We start from the raw sequence: 27,245 nt of genomic DNA on the forward strand, positions 1-27,245 counted from the left end.
AAAATTCATTTCCAATACGTTATCTAAACAGAATGTTTATAGGAAAGTAAAAAACTCAATTTTTGTAGTTTTTCTCTTATAACCGGAAGTTGTCGTTTGTTTCCGGTGGGACCAACTTCTTTCGAATCTGCGAAAAAGATGCAATAAGGTGATGCAATCTTTAATAAAAAAAGAAAAGTTGAAATTTTCGATTTCTTTGATCACTTCCTGTGACGACCGGAAGTGACGGTTGACGCTCTGAACCCAAATGGTTTTTGCTACATCTTAAGGTCTGTTACTCATATAAGTCTGGTGTCTTAATCTCTTACCGTTTCCGAGATCTTGCTCAGACAACTTCTCATTTTGAGGACAGAAAAACACGCGACCGGAAGTGAATTTTTGAAAGATATTTAAGGTTACTCTAGGCATTATCTGTTTGAATAACATGTTTAAAATTCATTCCAAATACTTTATCTACAATAGATATTATTGGGAAAGAAAAATACTCAAATTATGTCGTTTTTCTCTTATAACCGGAAGTTGACGTTTTTGTTTCCGGTGGGACCAACATATTTCAAAACTACAAAAGAGATGCAATAAAATGATGTAAGAATTGATTTAAAAAAGGAAAGTTGAAATTTAACGATTTCTTTGATCACTTCCGTAAGCGACCGGAAGTGCCGACGACAGACGAAAAGGTGCCCTCTCCAATCTAAAAGTCAAGTTCTATCATCTCTAACAAGTCTCCAGTTAATATCTTAAGCCATTCTCGAGAACACTCGCGGACAAAATTGCATTTTAAAATCAGAAAATTGTCCATAACTTGGCACTGGAACCGCGTTTACCAAAAAACGGAATTTTATATAAAATTCATATAAAGACCTTTTATCCCTGAAAATTTCAAGGAAATTCATTGAATAGTTTTCGAGAAATCGCGTGCACAAAATTTTGTCTAAAAAAAAAAGAATAATAATAATAATAAGAAGAAGAAGAAACAATAGAATCACTATAAGGTCTTCCGTGGAGACGGAAGACCTTAATAATAATAGGGAAAAAGAAACCGAACGAAAACAATAAGGTCTTCCGTTGGAGACGGAAGACCTTAAAAAGAAACAATACAATAATAGAAGGGTCTTCCGCTGAAGACGGAAGACCCTAAAAAGAAACAATACAATCACTATAAGTCTTCCGTTGTGAACGGAAGACTTAAAAAGAAACAATACAATCACTATAAGTCTTCCGTTGTGTACGGAAGACTTAATAAATCCTGTCTAATTCCATTTTAATTTAATTGCCACACAGAATCATTGAATGGCATTGACACGTGTTTGTTTTTGAATGGAAGTAAGATGCATTTTGCCTCAAATGAAGGCAGTTTTGCTGATCTTATTTCATTCTATAGCTCTGAAACCAACACTATGCCCAATAAACTTGAGTCAAGTGGGGATGTAAAAAAGTTTTCCAACTTTTTAATTGATTGGTAAACAATGTACACTTCCTTGCCATCCTGTACAATGTTTTGGTTTTTTTTTTTACTACGGAAATACTTTCATTTATTCTGACACAACTATCCTTGATATTTAGTTTGAGCTGAAATTTTGGCGTTTTTACAATTGCGTATTTTTTGTTTGTTTGTTGCACAGGCGCTTGACGTTTTAAACCTTTCTTTTCATAAATAAAAAATCCCCCATACTATAAAAATAACAAGGTTCGTCACGGTTGCCATCTTGAATTTTTCAGTTCAGATACTTCGCTTCAATTTTAAGTCTACAATGTGTTTAAAATTAACGGATACAACCGTTTCCCTCAAGTACTTACTTAAACTTTGCCTCCAATTTCGGGCAATTCAACTCAAATCACGTTAAATCCTCTCTAGTTCTTAAAATATCGCTTCAAACTCAGTCTACTGCTACCGATTCCGTAAAACTTAGAAAAGGGAGGCCGGAAGTTGATGTGGTTATGTAAATGGGAATTCCCTCTACTTAAATTTAATTGGTTAAAAGAAATATGACGTTTCGCGGGAAAAATCATGCAAAGACAGTGACAAACTTTTTCGACATGTTGAATGCTGAGCAGGCCGTTGCTTTCCATAATCATCAGAAATAATATGTGAATTTTTTTTCTTTTATTTTGTTGAAGAAAAAATCATGAGGAAATAAAAATTATGCTTGGTCCTGGAATTGCTGGTTACTAATTTCTCATGTAAACCAGGCCCCTTGCATTCTGGCATAAATAGTTCTTCCTTATAACAGTACTATTTTCAGTGTTTGGAAGCGATAAAAATTTAAAACTACTTTGAGTTGTGTAATTCAAGGTCAGACATCCTAGATAAATCCTTTTATAACATTAAAAAGAAGGATAAATATGTGTATGTTTTATTTTCATCATAGTGGTGAGCTGGTCCAGATCACTGAACCTCCATGTCCTCTCTTTCTACAGGCGCGTAGCTGTCTCTGCAAGTACGCAAGTGCGTTACTACACATCGTTTAAAAAAAAAATTCTAGGTCTAAGAGAGAGAGAGAGAGAGAGATTGTTGAGAGAAAAAAGTATTAGCATCGGCAAATATTTTTGTTTCAAATTATTGATTGTCATTATTTCGAATCAAATTTTATATTATTACGTTTATTTGAAATCTTTTATTGAATCATTGCCAAATCCAATAAATCATTAATCTATAGTAAATGTTCTATAACACTTTAATAATTCTATAAGACCGTTGAGAAATTAAGTTTAATTATCGTCAAATGGCTTGATCAAATAGTACACTGGCGGATTTAGAGGGGGCAGCCCCCCCCCCCCTTTTTGTGTCCAAAATATACATAAGATTTAATAAAGCAATTTTTTTGTGTGTGGTTGTGGACCCTACCCTGACCCCAAACTGGTCGCCCCCCCCCCTTCAAGATTCCTGGATCCGCCACTGTAGTATATGATTTTAAAATTATTTTTGCTACTAACATTTAAAATACTTGTTGCTTAACATTATACATATCATAACAGAGGTACAAATGTAGCGGTAAAAGATTCTGCATGCCTAAAGTTCATTTACAGTAAGTTTTCGAGAGAGTTAAACTTCGTGTTAAAAACAATATTATTGTCTTGTCTTTCATAAGAAAAGCCAAATGCCATGTTATTTCCTGCAAGAATGTGATTGAAATATTTGTACAACCCAGAAGCTTCCCCTACCCCTCCTCCCCCCCCCCCCATCAAGACTTTGCCTGGGACCTATGTGTGGCCTCAAAGATTATATTGCCATTCATTTATTGTTAAGGGAGGACCAATTGATTCCGGGGGGGGGGGGGGGCTGGGCTGGCAATTTTTTTCCCAGCTTTATTTCCATGTCAGTGAAGGACAATTAAATTTATTTTCAAAATCTGCCAGACACCCCCCCCCTTAATTTCAGGTTAAATTGTAAACGCTCTTATGTTTTGACAATATCATTGAATTTTTATTCGGATTTAAGCCCCCCCCCCCCCTCCCCTTTTACTTTCAGGTGTGTAACTACGCCTCTGTATGTAAAATACAGTGTATACAATTCAGCCTAAATATTTCAGTGTTTCTTAAATAGCAGTTGAAAAAGTACACGGCTTTAGGCTAAATATATATTTATTTGCAAACAGTTGGGGACTATAGATGTATGAATATATATTACTAAGTTATTCATATAATACGTATCAGTAGTCTAGAACTGCTCAAGCTCCATTTTTTTTCAAGTTTCAAACAGCTCTTTTTACCGCGATTTTAATATTAATATAACTCTCAAGATATCCACCAATCAGAAAAGGGCTTTCCCGGATTGTTACGTTCTAACATCAACTTCCGGCCTCCCTTTTCTAAGTTTTACGGAATCGGTAGCAGTAGACTGAGTTTGAAGCGATATTTTAAGAACTAGAGAGGATTTAATGTGATTTGAGTTGAATTGCCCGCAAGTGGAGGCAAAGTTTAAGTAAGTACTTGAGGGAAACGGTTGTATCCGTTAATTTTAAACACATTGTAGACTAAAAATTGAAGCGAAGTATCTGAATTGAAAAATTCAAGATGGCGACCGTGACGAACCTTGTTATTATTATAGTATGGGGGATTTTTTATTTATGAAAAGAAAGGTTTAAAACGTCAAGCGCCTGTGGTTTGTTGTTTAACTTCCCTCTCGAGAATTTTTGACTCATATGGAGACGCAACCAATTGCGGGTGGAGAGCTGTAAATTTTGACCTATACTCGGCACTCAGGACCATTGGGCAGTGAGGGATCTTTTTCGTGCCAACACCTACTTCGACACGGGACCTCGGTTTTTACGGTCTCATCCGAAGGACCGGCCTCCACGACCCACAGTGGGATTCGAATCCGCGACGTAAGGATCAACTCCTTACTCTGCGACTCTAGAGCAAACGCTCTAACCACTGCGCTACGCAGGCGACTAGCGTATTGTTAACCTATCCGATTCATTGTGTGTTGTTTTACGTCCCATTCGAGAAATTTTCACTCATATAGAGACGTCAACATATATCCATGAAGGGCTTCAAATTTTGACCTTTACTCGGCACTCAGAGTCATTGAGCAGTGAGGGATCTTTATCGTGCCAACGATTGTCGTGACACGGGGCCTCGGTCTTTAAGGTCATTTAAGGTCTCATGCGCAACTATCACTTCAAAGTGCCGAGCGCATGGCGAAGGAACAGTTGCTACTCATTTTTTATCGACTTAGGTCAGTCGCGGCCGAGATTTGAGAAATTTAATGTTTATTAAAATTACCAGTCTTTATCACCATTTAATATCTATGGTGTGAATGTACTGTTCTCATGAGCTGATCAAGGATTTTTTTTCACCTCGATTAGGAAAGTTATTAAATTTTATCACTTAAAAAAACACAATTTCTGCATTGGAAGTTGGTAGGTTAAATGCTTATTTTTAATGTAATTTCTAGATAGAGTTCTATAAAATAAAGATAGCTATTAATCTGTTCTCAGTTTTTAGTGGGACTTATATTTTATGTATTTTGAACTTTACCTATGTAAAATTCATGATTTAGCCTAAATTTGTATATATCAATAATTTTATGACATAAAGTATTTTAAAAAGTGGAATGATACTTAACTATCAAAATTAAAAAAAAAAAAAAAGCCTATTTGATATCTGCATGTAGTTTGACTTTTTTCAATGAGAAATATACCTAGGAAAAAAATCACATATAAGCAAAACATTGCAATATTTACTTCACAATTAAATAATTTTTCTGGGACAGCTATTACACGTGGTTTTTAGTATTCTACTACATATAAAGTCATATTTAAAATTTCAGTATAATTAAAGTTTAAAATTTACACCTTCGGTAATTTATGTTTCCATGATCATAACTTAACAAAATTAAAGTATTGATGATTTTTTTTTAATTTACAAACTTTTAGATGCTATTATTGACAAATTATTGACAAACAAGTTGATAAAACAAGAATATCAGCAGTCTCGTTTAAAGTCATCATTTCGTAAGTTCTATGGTCGATACAATGACCTTGTCAGCAAATACAATTTATCATTGAGTCAAATGCTGACTGACGTTTTTCATACTAATTGTTAGGCCATTATTTACACACTGAATTGTTGACGAATTTTTCCGTCATTTCCCGCTCATGACAAGGAGCACACGGCGGGTGTGACCGGTCGGCAGGGGATGCTCACTCCTCCATGGCACCTGATCCCACCTCTGATGTTGTGGATGTCAGTGTTTGCTCTGCACCTATACCTATTTTGTAATGTTTAATGGACTTCTGAGCTTGAATACTGCTCGTTATCTCCATATATTTCATGCTCTATGAAAGAGGGACCATGTGATAGAGGCATGCACAAATCGAACTCTACATTTGATGAAAATGTTAAAACAATGTTGGTCTTTATACCTTATAAAATATTGCATGACTAACTAATACTTTTTTTTTTCAAAAATAAATAATCCAAAGAAAAATGAAATGTATTAAATACAATAGTTAATACATATTTCTGCTGGCAACTATGCTGAACTCAAAGAAGGCTTGTGTTTTGTCACATGCAACATCACAATCGTCGCCCGCGTGGCGGAGTGGTAGGGCGTCTGCTCTAGAGTCGAAGAGTTGATCCTTACGTCGCGGGTTCGAATCCCACTGTAGGATGTGGGACGAACAGTATTCGAGCTCAAAAGTCCATTAAACATTACAAAATACAGTGTAGGAGAAGAGCACACACGGACCTCTAAGACATCAGAGGTGGGATCAGGTGCCATGGAGGAGTGAGCATCCCTTGCCGACCGGTCACACCCGCCGCAACTGTTCCTTTGCCATGCGCTCGGCACTTTGAAGTGAAAGTTGCCGGTCCTTTGGATGAGACCTTAAAGGACTTATCGCATGTTTCTAAATTATTTGAAACTAAAAGCGTAAAACGTTCCTTATGACCACATTTTATAAATTTGGTGTTTCTACTGCGGATAAACCGCGGTAATTAACCAATTATTGACTCAAATGAAAACCCCTGAATTAAAAATCTAAGTTAATTAGATAGCGATCACGTGACCCTGTGACGTCAAAGGCGACAATGGCTGATCAGCTCTTCGCGTAAATCTTACTAAAATATACGCGATACAACCTAAATTTTCTGCGTAATGGACGACCAAATCAATGATTTTATCGATACGAAATTTAATATCCAACCTTATATTTTAGAATTGTCAGCAAGAAATAATCTGACAAATCCGTTAACATTGTAAAAATAGCAGCGGCGATAGCGAGGGAGACGCAGCGAAGACGAAGAAACTCGCCTTCACAATACAATTTGATTTGTCATTCTATCACATGTATTAACTTATTTGATTCACAAATTTAATATTACATAGCTTTGTTATTCTTCGTTTTTAACATAATATTAATTTATGCAAGTATGCTTTCATATGTTTTGTAAAGGATGGCGGTCTTGAAAAATAATTTTCCGATCACGAAACATTGCCGTAATCAGACCTACAGATTCTAAATGTTTGGAATAAAAAAACGAAAATATCTCAAAATTCCTATTCCTTAGAACTAGTTAGTGTTTCTATAGTAATTGAAAATCACGTTAGGAATTAATTTTTTCAGCATTTTTCATAATTAAGCTGCATTTGTCGTTGATAATTTCGTAAATAGTGTGCAACTTCTCATCTCTCTATCACTGAATTGTCGCCTATGACGTCAGAGCAGTATTTCGCCGAAATCCGACTGAAATATGCATATTGCCGTATTTGAATTTCAACTCTCAATATCTCTTAAAATATGCTTTCAACAACGTTTATTGTATTCAGAATTTTAATAAACAAGGTTGTAGATAATGTTTTTCATAAAATTAAGATTTTTGAAAAATCATGCGATAAGTCCTTTAAAAACTGAGGCCCCGTGTCACGGCAGGCGTTGGCACGATAAGGATCCCTCAATGGTCCTGAGTGCCGAGTAAAGGTATAAATTTGAAGCCCTCCGTCGGTATATAGTGACGTGTATATATGAGTGAAAAATTCTCATAAAACTACATACAATCAATCGATCAATCATCTTTCTGTGTCTTTCTCTTTCCAAAATGGCAAAAAACCGATGTTATTTTAAGTCCCTGTAACGTTATATTCAAATGTACATATGGTAAGCAGACAGATGTGTTTATTTCTGATGTGTCTATATGCATGTGAAATATAGGATGATTTAAAATTAACATGCTAAAGAAATATGTATCAATTACAGTAGCTGTTCATTGATATATATATATATATATATACACACACACACACACACACACACACACATGCATATATATATATATATATATATATATATATATATATATATATATATATATATATATATATATATATATAGCACTAAAAACCAACAACACTGTAATATCCTAAGTGTCGGATCTACTAAGTAGATACAAGGTCACGGATGGAAATTTATATAAAGCACAAAAAATGACCAACGACACGAACAATAATAATTGTCAAATTTTCGGGACGACCTGTCCCTTCCTCAGGACAAAGAAAAAAGTTAAGAAGTCATAAAAACAAAGGAAATAGAGAAACAAAAACAACTAGCACTACTACTAAACTACCAAACACTAAACACTAAATATTTACAGTGTTACATGTTTAATTTGAAGTTTATAAACAGTTGTGAACATAGAAATCCGGAGCGCTATGAATTGCGTCCGGTCTATCGGAAAATAGGGATAACTGAAGTATAAAATCAATTTTTGATATAATCTTAAGACCAAGATAAACCAAAATGATTTTAATATAACAGTATACTTAGATATCAAAAGAACATAACCCATTCTAGATTTCTCTGATTTAAGCTAGTTCAAATACATAAATCTGGGTTTTTTTTTCAATGCTCACTCAATATTTTTCCATATATCTCATGCAAAATGTGTAAATTTCATTGTCTTTGCTTGAGATGATTGTGACTATATTTGCCAGGTAATGGAACGATTTGCATAGCTAGATCTATTAAATATAATAAAATATTGTAATAATTTGAATGTTTGTAAATGCACTGTATATTGTAGGCCATGTCGTATACCAAGTGCGCTATACCTCATTTATAAATGACTTCTCCCTAGAGTCAAACAGCAAAGTGCCGGTATTAAAGCGATATTCTAGAGTAGCTCAGTTCATAGATTTAATATTTGTAAAAACATTATTGAAGGTTTAGTACCGGTGAAATTATCAAATGGAGATAGCATTGTCAAGAGCCAGAACGTTACTTCATTCACAAATGCGGAAGAAGAATTCATGAAACTCAAAGAGGCGATGTCATTTTTGCTGGAAACTACACTCAGAGAGCTGAGGACAACTTTGTGGGAGCTGAGAATTTTCAAGTTAACGTGCAGGTAATATAATAAGTATTTATTGACTGACATAGGTTTAAGCGAATGAATGCGGATGGTGTTAAAATAATATTATAGGAAACTGACGAAATTAAAGTTGTTTGATACCCTTGGTGCTGAAAGTATTGAATGCCTTGAATTCCTTTTTAATCGACAGGAAGTCCAGTGTGTAGTATATTCACACCCTTTTCAAAAACAAAAATGGATTAAAATCCCCAGACTAGTCGGTCATTTAATTGTACTAAAAAGGTTCACGTTTACCGAGTTGAAATGGACCATAGATATTTTCTTAGATTCGTGGATCAATTTGTTCTTCATTCGTTAACTTGAATTTCAGACAAGGGGAAGAATTGTTAGTGGACAAATTCCATCTTCAGCAAGTCCAATGGCTGAGAAAATAGTCTCCATTGTGAAAACAGCTTGAACAATAAGATCCATTTGTGCCATACAGTTAACAACAATACATCTAGGTTTGATCACTGACTGAATCCTGCCGTGTTACATGTATTTGTGTATAAAATATATAAAACATGTATATATTACTGTTATATTAAAAAGCCAATTAATAGAGTTTATTTTGGATTTATTGACATCCGTATTTCTGTTATGGATAAAAAAAAGTACATAACTGTAATAATGCATTGCATCATAATATAGAGGAAAAAATGTAAAATATGTCTTTAAAAAATAATACAAAAAACTCCAGACGTACATTATTGTTGTATCAATAATATTTAACATAATTCATCAAAGACATAAATGTATTAAACATATAAAATATTAATGCCCATTTGTATGAATGAGAAGGTTTAATAACAGTATGAATTTTCTTCATAATTCCCAGAAGGTATAAAATAAGAATATACATATAAATTTTAATGCGCATTAGTAGCACTGATTAAGCTACATTAAGAAGAATGCAAATTTTTTGAAATTTCGACATCTGCTTGTTACTTTTTTTTTAAATGCTTGTAAGTAAAAGAATAATTTGGAATGATTTTTTTTATCCTGTTAGTTCTACAATTTTCGTTTTGTGTCGTATGTAAGCATTCTAACATCTCTTTCTTGCTCCCATTTTGTCAGTTCCTCTTTTGGAAGAACACATCGCATTACTTCACGCATTAACTTATCACAGTCTCCGAAGACCCTTGATCCCAATGGAACTCCTTTATCATCCAGCTCCAAACAAGTATCATCATAATCAGTCACTTGTCTGTAAAACAGTTAATACATGTTGATGCAACTAGATAATTTTCTTTGAAACTAGGCCATACCTTAACATAAAGCTGAATACATATTAGGAATTTCTAAGAAGTACGTGTTTAATAAAAACATTCAGTTTTCTCCATCTAAATGGAATCATGGTTTTTTAAAAAAGGCTTTTTCATTCACTTTTTCCGGCATTTAAAAATTGCATTTAATATACCTGTTGCAGATGACTAAACGTGTTGGTTCTTCACCCATTTCCACCAAGTCGTTTGCTGGAGAAACCTGAAGTGTTGTTCCAAGTGCCAAAACAAGATCAGAGCGTTCAGCGTGTTCTTCAGCGCCGCGCAATACATCTCCTTCCAGATAATCCCCGAAGTTTATTATGGTGTTCATCAAGTATCCGTTACACTTCTAGAAGAGCAAGTTTCATAAGTTTAACCGTGTTCATAGTGGTCGACAGTTCGTAAGATTAATTCTTACCCTTACATGAAAGAGACCTTTTCCATTGATTCACAAAATAGTACTTTATTTTATCACAAAAAGAATTATTTAAGTTTGGAACTGAATACTAATATAGACTAGTAATACCTTATCATCACAGACACGACCAGTCCGATGATTAATCCGACAATGCTTGCACTTATTAACGGGCACATTAGTAGCTTTTCCCCCACATCTGAAATTTCTTACATAACGTTTATTGCATTTTTCACATTTTTCGACAAAGGTATTGCCATGAAGTTCCGATATTTGACCTTCTTCAATTCCAGACAAACGATGCAGCCCATCAACATTTTGACTGATCACGTGCTTTAATTTTCCAGTTTCCATTAGTTTGACTATCGCCTCGTGCGTGTAAGTTGGGCGGAGCTTTTGAAAGTCACGTGTGTATTTCTTGGATTTCCCTTTGGTTCCTAAACCATGAAAAAAAAATTTGGGGGAATTTGAATTCAATAATTGGTAACAATTTCAGTATAAGACTTCTCTAGATAAAAAGAAATAAAATGCATCACAAAATATATAACTTCATAATTGTTTTGGGAGATACATCTTGATACAGGTATGTTTCTTTCTTAAATTCCTGTCCTTTATATCATTATTATATGTCCTTTTAATTAACCGTTTTACCATGTTGTTTGACTTTGTCTCTTTCTGTCCATTTGCCACGAATTCCTCGGAAATCTCCTATACCGGCTGCGGTGGAAATACCAGCTCCTGGTTATAAATCATATTAAACTATCAAGTAATTTTTTGCTATGTTTCTGACCTCTTTTATCGTTAATATATTAAAATATCTGAACATTAGACCAATGCTCACCTGTAAACGCTATACAATATTTAGCATTTGTTATCAGTTTTGCTATGTGTTCCACTTCCTGTTTAAGTTTTGCGTACGAGTTATGGATTTCTGCTGTCTTTTTAGCCTCCTTCACCATGTTGTTTTCCTCCTTTGTAATGTCTGATGCTTTGTCTGTAGACAGCCTAAATAAGGCAAACCAACATTCTTCGTGGAACGTTGCAAATCCGTCCTCATTCCAATTAACAAGGAAACCTATTTAATTAAGAATAGCACGTAGTTAATTACTGATTGCAAATCTAACATTCGGTGATATAATAAACGTTAAAAATAATAGATTCACTTTTTTCAGTTACATTGAATTGAAAATTATTTTTAAACAGTTCAAAAAAGTTTCAAAAACGTATGCAAGTGTAAATTAGGACGTATGTTGATTCTTATTTTCCAAATTCCTGTATTGATGTTAACATAATTTCGAATGATCTTAGTTGTGAAAAAAAAATAGTATTGTCGATTATGCAATCTTCTTGGATTATATAAATAGAGAGAGAGAGAGAGAGTGTTAAAGTAAAGACCAAAAAATATAAAAAGTAAAATAAAATACATGCATATATTGTATCATAAGAGTAAGGACTGGTTTGTATTTTTACAGGTCGCTATCCATGATAATACTAACAGTCCTACAATCTTCTTAACATTTTTTTTTCAGATGTAATTATAACAATATAAAGAAGATACGTAAATGAAAAAATTAGGAAACCTTTTCCACTCGATAATTTAGCCCGGTTTTAAACTCAAAGGGTGCAAAGAAATTACAAAGATATGAAAAGTGTCAATACTAATTGTCATCAAAGGAATATATTATGTAAATACATGTACTGTGAATAATTATATAAATTTATTAAGCCATAAAGTATTGATTATAACATTATGTGATATCGATGCTCTGAGATGTACAACTTAATCGTAATTAAAGTTTCATTTGAACAATTTTTATTCTGTTATTAAATTAAACACGCGTTTGTTGGAAAGGCTTTCATACCAGAGCTGTACGTGTATAAACAAAATTTTACAAATAGCCCGATACCGGATTCCTTACGAAGTAACCTCACAGTCAAGTGTGGATTAAGATATTGAGTTATCAAACCTGATCTCTTTTCTTTTGGAACAGCATACGCCCTGACATCCACATGTCCATCTGTCTCTCTAATGGTACCTTTATCACAAGAAATCAAACAACATTTCACAATATCGTCTGTTCCAGTCGCCATTTCTTGTTTGTCTGGATATATCCAATGCTCTCGCTGTATTGATACAGTGCAGGAAACTAATTTTGTTACAGCATCAATGCTGATTTGAATGCTTCCTTTGCTTGCTGATTTGAATGCTTCCTTTGCTTGCTGATTTAATGCTAGTAATCCTTATCCTGATGCTGTTTTATAATTAGGTCAATGCTACCGGAAGTAGCATCATGCTACCGGAAGTAGATAATGAATTTCAGCATTGCCGTTTAAAGCAATAAAAGTGCCTTTTACAATTATTTGATCATAATATCTCAGTATGTATCAATAATGTGAATACTTTAACCAATATTCTTTCTTTCTTTTTTAATTTTTTACTGAATTAAAACTCATTGATTTTCTGATGCTAGTAGGATAATGCTGATTTTATGTAGGTCAATGCTGGTTTTATCCTTTGCTTGCTGATGCTGATCCTGGTAATGCTGTTTTTTAAATGCTGATCCTGATACTAGCTCGATCCTGATGCTACTAATGCTTATGCTGATGATGGTTTATGTAACAAAATTAGTTCCCTGCACTGTATAATTAAATACCCTGTGTTTGTTGTTATTGTTGGTATGTATCAGCTCCAAGATTGACGCATAAGGTTAAAAATAGAACAGGGAATCCAACATTTAAAGGTATGACTGAGCCATCTTTCACCCGGTAAAAATATTTATGATAGGGAATTGCCTGTTTTATTTGTAATAGCTATATTTTCGAGATGATTAGTATCTGCGTATAAATGTACACGTTCTGAAGAAAACTTGAAATTTTTATTGTAAATTTATTTAATAAACTCTGATATTTTGATTTGTTTTCTTTTGTTTTCTATTTTATGTGTGTAAAGTAACTGCCACCCAGCATCACGTGTACCGACGGAAGAGGACATGATACCTGGATCGGTGTTTCGGGCACATTTTTTTTTTTTTGAAATGCCACTCGTCAGAGGTCAAACCCGAATTAAGTTCTAATTATAGCTATATAAATATCTGGGAATGTGTTCCCGTTTTGCACACATTTGATAATTAGGTATAGAACAATAGGTGTGAAATATGTTTTGATAGCAATTATATTCTGATCTCTGTTTGGGATTTTACCTGGAATTTCCCAAATTTAACTTGTCAACCCAAATGAAGATGAAATTGATACTTAAGAGAAATATTATTATTGCAGTTCACCCTTTTATTTCATAAAGATAAAATGAATGGGTAAATGAATTCAATCTTAATTAATTATTTAATAATAATAATAAAAAAAACTTGTTCAGTTAGTAGTTAGCAATTGATGTACGTTGGGAGCAGGCGGGGCTACCCGTCACATCATCGCGCTGGAGGGCTTAATGCACGTGGCGTGAGAATGATTGTATTGGCTGTTTGTTTAGAGTATTGACAGCCACATGTTTATATACAAATTAAATATCCTTGCCTAAATGCACTCATTTTTCCCACAGGTACTTGTGGACAGGAACAACAACCCCCCCCCCCCCCCGACTACACTCACTCATCTCAAAAATCTTAAGCAGAATTAAATTCTAATGAATAAATTTCGACTTCTTTATCCAAATTTTCCCCAACTTTTTCGCAGACCTCTGGCTTTTCCCTCAATTCTATAACACTCGGAACTCGAGAGTCACACGCTAGGTGTCGTTTTTGCATCACTTCCGTAATTTCTACTTTGACATTTCCAAATCCTGTAGCATTTTTCACGTTTGACGACGAATACTCGGATTATTATGGAATGCCTGTGCAATTAAATGACACGATTAAAGACAAAAATATCTACCGAAACAAGTTATCATGACACATTTTGGTGACATGTATTAGGTAAATGATATTTCGGGCCTGATATCCAAGAGGGGTCCAGTGTAAACAAATGGAAGTGACTTACCTTCTCTATTTTATAATTCCGAGAGTATGAATTTTTAGTAAAACGTTAAATCTGTGTTGTTTTTTGGATTTTTCTTATGGAATACATTGTATATGTGTACTAGAAAAATAATTTATGAAAAAAAGACATAAAAATATTTTTTGACCCAGGGGTATATTCGGGGGGGGGGGGGGGAGGGTCCTGTCCACAAGTACCTGTGGTTTATTTTATGCACGAAATATAGTACATGCAGATAATGAGTACCTAAGATTTTCTTCTTTGCTTTTGTCCTGATCATGTGTTCTGTGGATACAAGTTCTATTCAACATGTCGCAGCCTTCTGATGTAAGTTACCTTGATGACTTGGTAAAAATGGGTTTATTTCGACAAAACGATGATAGAGCTAGCTACCGACATATGAGAAAATTTCTTGCGCATAGTTATCTTTCATGTCGCTTGGAGCATCTCCGTTTCCACAATTACAGCCATAGTACTGTTATTCCAGGACGCGTCTCCAAAAGGTAAAAGGCCAATGGATAGCTGAAATATGCAGCCATTATCTGTATATAAATATTATTTACTTTTAAAAAGCAACGCCATTTTAACCCCAACATCCTGGTTACGAATCGAGTAAACTCTTCTTCATTATGTTAACTCGACTAACTCTCATAGCCCTCTCATACATGTATGTTCTTCCATGTGCTAATATTTAATGGATAAATTCTATTGGATAAAAAGGCTCAGAGACCAGCATTTTTACAGAAATGTCTGTAATGCAAACAGACACAAGAGTTATATTCCCCCCAAAAAACGAACTGCCTTCTACTATCTTATCAAGACTCAGTTGTCAATGACAAGTACTTCACTCATTTTTCAGAAATATTATTTCGTCAATTTCCCTACCAAATTCACAGACTTGTGGACAGGAACCCCCCCCCCCCCCCCGAATATACCCCACAGGTCAAAAAATATTTTTATGTATTTTTTTCATAAATTATTCTTCTTGTACACATTTACAATGTATTCCATAAGAAAAATCCAAAAAATAACGCAGAATTAACGTTTTACTAAAGAATCATACCCGCAGTATTATAAAATACTCTATTTTATAATTCCGAGAGTATGAATTTTTAGTAAAACGCTAATTCTGTGTTGTTATTTGGATTTTTCTTATGGAATACATTGTATATGTGTACTAGAAGAATAATTTATGAAAAAAAGACATAAAAATATTTTTTGACCCAGGGGTATATTCGGGGGGGGGGGGGTCCTGTCCACAAGTACCTGTGATTTTTCCTCTAAATTTAGAACTGTGTGGCTGATGGGTGTTGCCTTAATGCACTCACTAGCCTCCATCCTCCACATTTTACACCAAGCCCTATTTGATATAACGCCATACCTTAACATTTTCATTTCTTTTTTTCCATCTCCTTTAACAAAAATTATTTGTTTCAAACACGGAATATCTCGTATATTCCCTGAAAATTGATTTTTGACAAGATGAAGATGTTTAACAAAATAACTGGTTAACCAAAAATCTATACTTTACATGAAATATGGAGATAACGAACATTATTCAAGCTCAAAGTCCATTTAAACAAGCATTCTGAGAGTATTGCATTAGCAATACTAGTCTCCTACCGGCAAGTGTAATCTGGTTCCCGTTAAGAATTGAAAATGTCATAATTCCGTCAAAAATCAATGAAGCGGAACCATATGCAAACTTGATCTATAACTAATCAAGGTAAAGTCACATACCAAAAATCAGCTCAATATCTGAAAGTGTTTAGAAGAAAATTGCGGAAAATCCTTAAAAATTGAAAAGGCCATAATTCCGTCAAAAATCAATGAAGCGAAACGAAATGCAAACCTGATCTGTAACTCATCAAGATACACTCACATACCAAAAATCAGCTCAATATCTGCAAGCGTTTAGGGAAAAAGTGCGGAAAACCAAGTGGGACAGACTGACAGACAGACAGACGGACGGACAGACTCAGAGGAAACCTATAGTCCCCTCCGGTTTCACCAGGGGACTAATAATACAATTCGGGAGCAGAGCAAACACGGACCTCCAAAAACATCAGAGATGGGATCAGGTGCCATGGAGGAGTAAGCATCCCTTGCCGACCGGTCACACCTGTCGTGTGCTTCTTGTCATGATCGGGTAAACTGAAATATCCGTAGAAATTTCAGTGTGTAAATTATGGCCTAACAATAAGTATGAAAACCATAAGTCAGCATTTGACATAATGATAGATTGTATTTGCTGATAAGGTCATTGTATCGGCCATAGAACTTTTAAGGATACTGTTAATGTCATTGTTTCATCAACTTGACGGTTAATAGCTTACCTCGTTTTAAAAATTGATCGTACGTAGAGCATGCTCTTGTATAAAATCAACTGGGAGACAAAAACCCCATATGCAGGTGATAAGGGTATATTGCTTCATAAGTGAGGGAAGTTGACGATAGAAAAGTTGAAGTCATTACGTTTATCATACAGTTTTATTGTTAGGTTACCATAAGAGTCTTTTTCTAGCAAAATATCCAAATATGAATATGTCAGACTTTATGGTCTTTTATTTCAGGTTCACTGGGAAAATCGAATCGACATATGAATGGAAGTAACTATTGTTATTTGATAATACGTCGTCGATATATCTAAATGTCGAGTTGAAGGCCACAGCAAGTGTTTTCTACTTCTCATGTAGAAGGTTTTGAATAAATTCTGCTTCATATGAATATAAAAATAGGTCTGCTAATAACCGAGCGCAATCGGTACCCATGGGAATTCCAACAGATTGTTGGAAGACCTATCTCCAAAACCTACATAGATGTTGTGAATCAGGAACTCAAGCATCTTTTTAATATCAACTTCAGAGTACTTGTGTCTACAATCAAACGTTTTTAACAAAATAATTTTGCAAATGAGCAATGACAAGGTAAGTATATTTACAGGTTCCAATTTTATTGAAAAAGCAGTTCACTATGATGTCGAAATCCCTGGTCTTTAATTTATCGTGGGGAATGGTTGTATAAAGGTTGAAAAGTCGTATGTTTTGATGTTATTGATTTTGGTAAAATTTTGTGATTTCACATTTTCTATAAGTTCCTTGGAGTTTTTAAGTATCCACATCTGTTTTACACCACTTATCGAATATACTGTAGTACAGTTCTCCTGAAGGTTCTCCTTCACTGCTGTAAATATTTTAGTGAGGATTAAAGAAAGAGGCTTGGTAGAACATTTACTGGAACCCGCTGTGTATCTTTGTAAGGATTTTTTATAGTTTTGGAATCCAGTATAATAGCAGTCGCTGAACCCATATATCGCATAATTATGTTCCTTGTCTTCTATCTATCTATCCTTACATTAACTCTACCGGTTTCATTTGATTGCTTAGTTACACAAATGCAATCAAGTACATATTGGTATATTTCATTATGAAAATCCTAATTACACCAAACTACATAAATCGCAGTTTTCTTACTTCTCATTCCAAGGAGTCAATCTTATGACGTCGCAGACCATGCTGCGCGATTCTCTCTTGAAATAGCATGAATTTGCCAGTAATTTATGTGTTTCCCATTATAACTCAGCAGAAGTAATGGGATCATGACAAAATTCAAAATTTTTATCTCTATAATAAATGGATAGGGTATAAATGTATGACGTTATAAATGAAGGCAATTTTATTATCTCGTTTTATAAAACAACTAACTGAAAATTTAAATTTAAAACATGAATAAGTAACACAGAAATGAGAAGTGTATAGGCTGCATGATAAATAATGAAATAAATGTCTCTTAAAAATTACACTACGGTTTTTTTTTGGCTAGTTTTTCAAACTTAAATATGGCCATGTTTATTTAAAAAAAAACATTATTGTCCAAATACGGAAGATGCAGATTTTCCATTTAGTATTTCCAGTTATAGATTAAAATTAGACGAGATCAAAGAAGAATGACCCTGCAACTCACATATTAGTTATATTTGTATCGTCATATATATCCTTACCTTCCCCAATGCTCTTCTGACAGAAAGGAATTTCCATTTGAAACCAGATCATATTTGTTCCATAAATAAGTAAATTGAAGAAAGAAAAAAACAATCCAAAATATTTAATATAGATGTGTAAAGAAAATCATACCATTGAACATGAAAGATCTCCCATTAAACCATGAATTCATTCAATATCAAGAGTTATAATTAAAAGCTTAATTTAATGTTTTAATTATAATTGTTCGTTTTTGTCAGCCATTTATATACTTATCTTGTTTGTTAATAATTGTTAGTAAAATACTTTTTGTTTTCTTTACATGTTATATATAATTCCTGAACTTTAACATTTAAACTAAAACAAGACACTGACAATGCACACGTTTCTAAATGTAAAATCTGACATGCACCCTGACTCTTGCAACATGTGATCATTTATTACGATTTGAAAAAAAAAACAAACAAAAAACAACACAAAAAAAAAAAATCCTACAAATTCATTTCATTGGAACTTTCATTCTTAGGTTTAAATTTTCATGGTCAAAGTCAAAACAAAAGTCTACAGTTTGCGTTTCAAGTCGTAAGTGACAAGTCTTTCTTCGCGCTTTGCTTCCCAGTCTTGCAGTTCTTCCTTTGGGAGCACGTGTCTCATGACCTCTGACATCAGCTTATCACAATCTCCAAAAACACGTGACCCTAATGTTGAATGTCCGTCCTCGTCCATCTCACAGCAAACTGAATCATATGGAGTTTTTTGTCTGAAAGAAAAGGAATGAACTGTAATAAGCAAATCTTTTTTCGTATTATTCTGCCTGCATGCAATACTGGTCTGTCCACCACAGACCATTAAAAACGATAGTGAATCATAGTTAACAAAACTTGTCATGGATTACATCAGCAATTCAAATCAATACCTATTACAGATAACAAGTCGGGTTGGTTTTTGTCCCATTTCCACCAGGGAGTTTGCTGGGGAAACTTGAAGTGTGGATCCAAGAGCTATGACAAGATCTGCCCGTTTAGCATTTAGCATTGCGTTTCCCAAGACATCTTCCTCCAGGTAATCCCCAAAATTGATTATAGTATTCATCAGATAACCGCCACAATTCTAATGATGTAAAAATTAATACACATGTATGTAATGTAAAGAATAGGGTATCTAACTGAAAGCCTTATACCTGAATTAGATCAAAGATAGTGCACTGCAGTTGTAAATGCGGTATCTTATGTATCTAAATGACGCGATAAGCCAAGCCCCCTCCTCTCTCTCTATATATATACGTATATATAATTTTCTCGCAATTCATGCTAAGTGTTTATTACATGTATTCAAGTAACACAAAATGTTGTTTTAACGAATATCTAAATGTAAAACGTATCAGATACCTCATCTGAACACACGCCTCCTGTACGATGATTAATGCCACATCGCTCACACTTTTTAGGCGGTACAGCAGTGGATTGTCCCCTACAGCGAGCACCTTTTTCATACCGTTTCCCACATTTTTCACATTTTTCCAGGAACGCATTACCGTGTAGTTCGGATATCTGCGATTCTGGTATTCCAGATAGTCTGTGCAAGCCGTCTGTATTTTGACTGATTACATATTTTATATATCCCATCTCCAACAGTTTTAGTAAGGCTTCATGTGTGTAGGTAGGGCGTAGGTCTACGAGACTAAAACCTCTTTGTTTAGATAAACCCCTCTGACCTGTTTAGGTTAAACATTTCAACATTTAATTATTTTCTCAAAATTGTTATATAAACTAAACTATTTTAAATTGTCAATTTTTGCACCTTGCAGCTATTTTTTATTCTTAATTTCATCGAAATAACACAATTGAATTCGAAGCTACTAGTTATTGAAATGTTTGGAGATGAACAGTATTCAAGCTCAAAAGTTAAACAATACAAATTTTGGAGCAGAGCAAACACGGACCTCTAAAACTTCAGGGGTGGGATCAGGTGCCATGGAGGAGTGAACATCCCCTGCCGACCGGTCACACCCGCCGTGTGCTCTTTTTCATGATTGATTTATGTAAAATATTAGTAATGTTTGTAAAATTACCGTATTGTTTGACTTTCTCTTGCGTGGTCCACTTGCCATGAATTCCTCGAAAATCACCGATCCCGGCTGCTGTCGAAATACCAGCACCTACAAAAAAAATCATTGAAAGTATTTTATAGCTATTAAATTTTCATTAATTATTTAATTAATAAACAATTGTTAATGAATCATCTATACATTAAAAGACACTTAGTATTGATTACTTTACCGGTGAAGGCAATGCAGTAGTTAGACTTGTTCATGAGGTGGGCGATTCTTTCAGCCTCCTCCTTGATTTTTGTAAGAGAATGGTGAGTTTCTGCTGTTTTCGCGGCTTCTCTTATCATGTCCTTTTCCATTTCCGATAGGACCAGGACAGTGCTGGCTGGGTTTTTGGCACAGGCCGATCTCCACAATGTATTCCAACAGTCGATATGGAACATAGCCATTCCACCCTCACCCCAGTTAACTTTGAACTCTATAGTGAAATGACACCTCTTACTGAATATTGAACAGAAAACAGGGTGATAACAGAAACAGATACTAGATAAAGCACATACCCCCCCCCTCTCAAAGCACGTGAGGATGATTGGGAGGGTGCTATAACTGCTGCCGGCGTGTGTTATAACTGTTTCCGCGGTGTGATATAACTGCCTCCATTGTGATTAAGCATTCGTCATGATATATATAGTAAAACAATGAATACATACATATATATATATATCACAAAGAAATGGAAAGAGTATTATTTATTTTCTTGCCCTCGCGGGACAAATTATTTGCAGAATAACAAGGAACAAATTATTTTTTCACTTGGAGACACTTCCCGGGTTGTGATATATTAACTTTTTGTGGTGTGATTTAGCATTCTTCAGGATATATAGTAAAACTTATAACATTTGTGACAATGACAAAAATGCTATATTCCGGTGTGATTAAGCATTATTCAGGATATATAGTAAAACTTGTTACATTTGTGACAATGACAAATATATATATATATATATATATATATATATATATATATATATATATATATATATATATATATATATATATATGAAAATTATTCAAACATAGAGAACGAGTAAAACATAAGCGCTTATGCTTTACTCGTTCTCTGTTCTGATATGTTTGAATATTTTTCATATTTATCACCGACCACTGTGATTTTTCTTCGATCGATCGATCTAACCTATCTATCTAATATCACAAAGTAATTAAAGGAAAGACCATTATTTGTTTTATTTATTTTCATGCTCTCGCATGACAGATTATTTGCAGAATAACAAGTAACATGTTATTTATTTTTTTGACTTGGAGAAAAAAAAAAAGGAAAAATGCCTAAAATATGTTTTTTTTCTGTTTAACGGCGGTGTTTCCACCAGTGAAAGTCAGATTATTTGTTTATTTTCTTCCCAGTTGTGATTTTAAACATTTTCAATGACAGTGTTTATTTACAAAATCGTCTAGGCGCCCCTTCCAGAATATAATGGTTGTCCAATAAAAAATATTAAAATTCAATTGTTCTAGTGGTATAAATGGCAAAGATTGTACAAACAAAGATTGTACAAACAGGAAAAAGTAATGTAACTAGAGCCGAGCTCGTTGCAATGCAACGAATAGGTCTTCCGTCGGAGCTCCGGACAGAACATAGCGACCTTGAGTCAAGGTCAGGCAACATTTTAAGGTTATAATCAATCCTGTAAGGGGCATCAACTTGCAATGTTTCAACAGTAGAAAGACAGTAAAAGAATGTAAAATTCTCCTGTCAGTGAACTTGAACTTGTCCAAATAACCTTGCGTCAAGCCATGACACATTCTGCAGCTGGTTAAGAGCAAACACCATATGTATGTCACCGACATAAAAAATTCACAGTCATGTATTCTTTCAGACTATTCATCCAAAACATCATATTCTAAGTGACCTCGAATTTAAGTCAAGGCCATTACACACTCTGGATGATATATTTATCATATTTTCAGTGAAATGCAAATGCATGCAATTTTTTCTATTAAAAAATTATAGACGTTTTTGTTTGTTTGTTTGTATGTTGTTTAACGTCCCTCTCGAGAATTTTTCAATCATATGGAGACGCCATCATTTGCCGATGGAGATCTGCAAACTTTGACCTATACTCGGCAGTCATGGCCATTGAACAGTGAGGGATCTTTTTCGTGCCAGCACCTACTGCCAGACGGGTCCTCAGTTTATACGGTCTCATCCGAAGGATCGGTCTCTGCGTCCCACAGAGGGATTCGAACCTGCGATGTAAGGATCAACTCCTTTATCCACGATTCTAGAGCAGACACTCTTACCACTGCGCCACGTGGGCGACTAGACCTTTTTGAATTTTACACTATTATATCAGTAACCTTGAACTTGCCTAAATGACCTATTCTAAGGTCAAAAACAACCTTTGAACAAATTATGAGCTTCCAGTGATACTCAATGACAAAGATATTCCTGAAAAAGAATATTGCACTTTTCTGTCAGTGACCTTGAACTTGCCAGAAAGACCTTGGATCAAGGACAAAACACATCCTTGGAGCATAAGCAATCTCTGTATCAAGTAAAAGCTTCCAGTGATTTTATATTACAAAGTTATAGCATGGAAAAAATTAATATTTATCTGCCAGTGACCTTGAACTTGCCGGAAAAACCTTTGTTCAAGGTCAGGACAAACCCATCTCTAGCAATCTGTGAAAAAGTTTCCTGTGTTCCTCCACCCCTTATAAATTTATAATCCAGGCACGATTTTTGCCACTTATCTCAAACCGGTGGATCATAAGCAATCTTTGTTCCAAGTATGAGCTTCCAAAATTATAGCACATACAGCAATCTTACACTTTTCTGTCAGTGACCTTGAACTTACAGGAATGACTTTGGATGAAGGTCGTGGTAAACCCTTCTGTCAGAAGCAATTCCTGTATCAAGTATGAGCTTTCAGTGACTCTCTATTACAAATAAATGGGTCGGACAAAACTTTGCTATTTTTTTCCAGTGACCTTGAACTTGCCGGAATGATGTTGGATCAAAACCATGACACACCCTCGGATCATTAGTAATTTTTGTACCAAGTATGACATCCACTTTCTTCATAACAAAGTTATATCCTGGGCAAACTACCGGTATCACGTACAGACGGACAGCTAGGCAGACGGACTGTGTGATTCCAAAAGACTCAAAACAGATCTAGAGGGGGTTGGGGCAGTTAAATGTATATACTACATGTAAACCAAGTAAAAGTGACCATGGACCCCCCCCCCCCCGCCCCTATAAAACGCGGACCCTTCCTCGAAAACGCGGATCTGTGTTAAAATGGTATGAAAAGTCTTAGGTATGAAGCTTTAAAAGTCAACACCCCCCTCCCACACACAAACACACACACGAAATAGGTTTTTCACGTTTGGGAAAAGAGTTTCTTTTTTTGACTCGTCAAGAAATTTCTGGGTTGAAATATTTTTTTTATTGGGATCCCCCCCTCCCTGTGGAAAAAAATCCTTGATCTGCGCCTGAACCCATCTAATTTTTACTACATGTATCCGTTAAAAGAGGATGTGACCCTTCATTTGAACAAAACTTTACCAAAAATATTCTATGTTAATTTTCGTTGTTATGGCCCAGTGGTTCTTGATAGATAAAAATGAGAAAAATTTACAAGTAGCTTTAGAACGACAACGACGATAACGCTAATATACACCGAGAAAGCAAACAAAGATGAAGAATTCTGAACAGAATAGCTTACTTGGGCCTTTGGCTTGGGAGATGAGATACTTATTAAAATTTGAAATTATTGTGTCGTTTTTTTTATGATCGACGGGCCTGCATTTCGAAGAGAGAGAGAGAGAGAATTTCTAGCTAGGTCTTTGAATAATATTGACATCGGTTCAAAAAACAAGGTCTCTAGGAATGTACATGTATATAAAATAGACAGTGCCTTTCTCTCAGAATTCATCACCTGCCTCTGTATAGCTCCATCCTCACTTGTATTTACATAACCGACTGCGAAGGAAAACATTCTATTTATTTCGGGGATGGGGGATTACGTATAGCACTTGATGAGAGGAAATTTATTCACCTATACGTTCATTAAATATGTGCTTCTGAGTATTTGTATAAGATCGCACGACTTTCGTGTTAATTTATAAAAATTAGATTATGTAAGCAAAGAACTAAACTAACATTTGTTAGGTGAATTAAATAATTATTTAGCCGTTAATAAGGGGTTTTATTAACATCTGTAAGAACCACTTTATTTTAAAAAACAAATAATCGTCCTATTATGGGCGCCCATGATATATTAGACAGGATGTTTAATTAAAATATAATTCGGATATCGACATCCAAGAAAACAACACATTCTTTTTCAGTGGCGGATACAGGAATCTTGAAAAGGGGGCCCGACCAGTTTTGGGTCGGGGTAGGGGCCCAAAGCCACAAAAAATATTGATTTAAATATTAAATCTTGTGTATATTTTGGATACAAAAGGGGGCAGGCCCCCTGAACCTCCTCTAAATCTGCCAGGTTTTTTTTTCATTATAAAGACTTGCAGAATAAGCGAAATACATCACAGACATTTAATAAAAATCTCGAACCCGATCTAAAACGCGTTCACAAAGTCATACCAGACGGTTTTAGTTAATAGGGCATTTTTACAGTGATACATGTATGAGAAAAGTCTGATAATTGCTGTTAATCTTAAGGACATTGGCAAGGTTTCTGGTTATCGTATAGTATTTTTCAAGAACTCTTGAGTAGGTTTAATTGTATTAAACAGGCTATATTCTGGATCGTTTAACCTACGAAGCCAACCTTCTTTTTTAAATTTTGTCAAATCAGTGGTTTTACAATTAACAGTGCATTTCCTATATAAAATGTTGATAAAAGGGACCTACATAATTTTTCACCATAATATTTCTCCAAAACCCACTTAGTTTTTGTATTATATACATTATTGTATCTTCATTTCTTATGAATTCTAGATATTTTGGCTGAAAAGGTATATAAAGAAACAAGACATGGACATACCTGCACCGATCATGTATTTCTGAGTTGCTTCCCTTATCAACTAAAATTGATCAAGAGACTGGTTCGTTGTTTCTGTCATGTAATTGACTGAATTGATGAAACACATTGTCATAAAAATATTTGCATTTATTTTTAACGTTTTATTCGTAGTTTCTAAACGCTGCTACCTTCACACCTAAGAACTGTTCTCACTCGGCCTACCTTTCAGATGTCACATCTTTGCCCTTCCCAGTATACGCGCTAAGCATAACTATGGTAAATGACGACCTGTTGGCTCTTTGTCCCTGAATACAATGTACAACAACGCCATCATTACTTTTCTTTCTTGCTGTATAGATGATTCTACCCGTTGAAGGAGGTGCACGTGCTTTTGTTTACCTCTGTAACATACGCTTTATTGGTTTTCACCGCTTAGAGAATTCTACACGGGAGATCACTCTCAATCACTATTTTATAAATGAACAAACCCATGTATGAAACCTTTTTTCTCCGGAAAACCCTGACTTGCCAATGTCCTTAAGAATAAACTTCGGCATTTTTCAGCCTCGTTAAACAGCCTCATTCGGTGAAATATAATTTACTGATATTTTTTTCCGTTTAGGAGGAACACATGGACGAAGGATAAAAAAAAGCGGTATTCTGCATGTACATGTACACATCATTGCTATTGTGTACTCGGATTAAACCCAAAATCCATCGTTAATTGTATTTGGATATAATTTTCACATGTTCTCAGGTGGATATTCATTTATTTTTATCTGTCTAAAACCAATAATTTCAGTTAATAGAGAAATGTTTTTATTCCATCGTTTTTTTTTTTTAATCCTTTTGATTTACACGTTTGTTTTGTATTCAAGATATCGAGAAATACAATATTTATAAAAATAAATATGCAATTTTCTTGTAATTCAGCGAATAAAATATAAATTGAAATGTACTAGCGACTTAATCAAAGATATTATGAAATAATCTGAAAGATTCAACATATTTATCCACTCATCACTTAGTTTACAAAATGTATTTGGAATGGCCATTCTATGGTTTGTTTTGTGTATGACCTTAGGTCGCTGGCTCATACGCCGATTGATCTCCGGTGACCTCCTTTGCCACGCGCTATCGAGGGAGGGGTTACATAATTGTAAACACACAAGGTGAATGTAAAAGGCGTGTGCTGAATGGCTGTGAAGAGTCTATGTTTAAAGTTTTGTTTTTTTTCCTAACTTTATTGTTTGTTTTTATATGATAAGAATAAAAGGTTATCTCTCCCCCCCCCCCCTGTTTAGTAGACTGGTTTATCCAAATTTGAAAACAAACGAAATAAAAGGGAAAGTTGGCAGTAAATAATTTGGAAATAAAGCACAGAATACTTCAAGAACCTGATTCTAAAGAATATTAACATCTAATGTAGCCAGGTTTATTATTTATAGTAAGTTTATTTTAATTACACGCATGAAGAGCTCTTGTTTACTTGCTGAATGAAAACACTTACCTGTATATGTGTTTTGCTTCTAGCTCATTTAGAACACAAGACTCAAACAAAATAACGTTTTCTTGAGATCAATAAGATGTTAAATAACAACTTTAATTACGGCAGCTTTTTCGAAATATTTACCGTTTTTGAGTTATAAAGCAAAAACTTTAAAGGGCCCCAGATCCCTAATTTTA

At 34.6% G+C, this 27,245-nt stretch overlaps 2 protein-coding genes across 2 annotated transcripts in view; both read right to left on the reverse strand.

Annotated features, from left to right (window-relative positions):
- Positions 1 to 9,636: 9,636 nt before the first annotated feature.
- Positions 9,637 to 12,621, reverse strand: LOC133190839 (NAD-dependent protein deacylase sirtuin-6-like). The gene is made up of 6 exons (XM_061326524.1): positions 12,498 to 12,621; positions 11,372 to 11,605; positions 11,182 to 11,268; positions 10,642 to 10,967; positions 10,271 to 10,464; positions 9,637 to 10,057 (listed from the first exon to the last, which is right to left on the reverse strand). The coding sequence occupies exons 1-6, from the start codon at positions 12,619 to 12,621 to the stop codon at positions 9,862 to 9,864; spliced, it is 1,161 nt and encodes a 386-aa protein (XP_061182508.1). The 3' UTR covers positions 9,637 to 9,861.
- A 6,107-nt stretch (positions 12,622 to 18,728) lies between these two features.
- LOC133190841 (NAD-dependent protein deacylase sirtuin-6-like) overlaps positions 18,729 to 27,245 on the reverse strand; it is a 66,660-nt gene continuing 58,143 nt past the window's right edge. Inside the window, exons 2-6 of the mRNA XM_061326525.1 lie at positions 20,777 to 21,025; positions 20,569 to 20,655; positions 19,886 to 20,211; positions 19,414 to 19,607; positions 18,729 to 19,257 (exon numbers count right to left, since the gene is read on the reverse strand). Of these exons, the coding sequence (XP_061182509.1) occupies positions 19,059 to 19,257; positions 19,414 to 19,607; positions 19,886 to 20,211; positions 20,569 to 20,655; positions 20,777 to 21,025 (1,055 nt within the window). The 3' untranslated portion in view covers positions 18,729 to 19,058. The remainder of the gene's footprint in view (positions 19,258 to 19,413; positions 19,608 to 19,885; positions 20,212 to 20,568; positions 20,656 to 20,776; positions 21,026 to 27,245) is intronic.

Source organism: Saccostrea echinata, unplaced genomic scaffold (assembly GCF_033153115.1).
Source record: "Saccostrea echinata isolate AGI-Se365-2 ecotype Australia unplaced genomic scaffold, CSIRO_AGI_Sech_v1 ptg000022l, whole genome shotgun sequence".
Classification (NCBI taxonomy): Eukaryota; Metazoa; Mollusca; class Bivalvia; order Ostreida; family Ostreidae; genus Saccostrea; species Saccostrea echinata.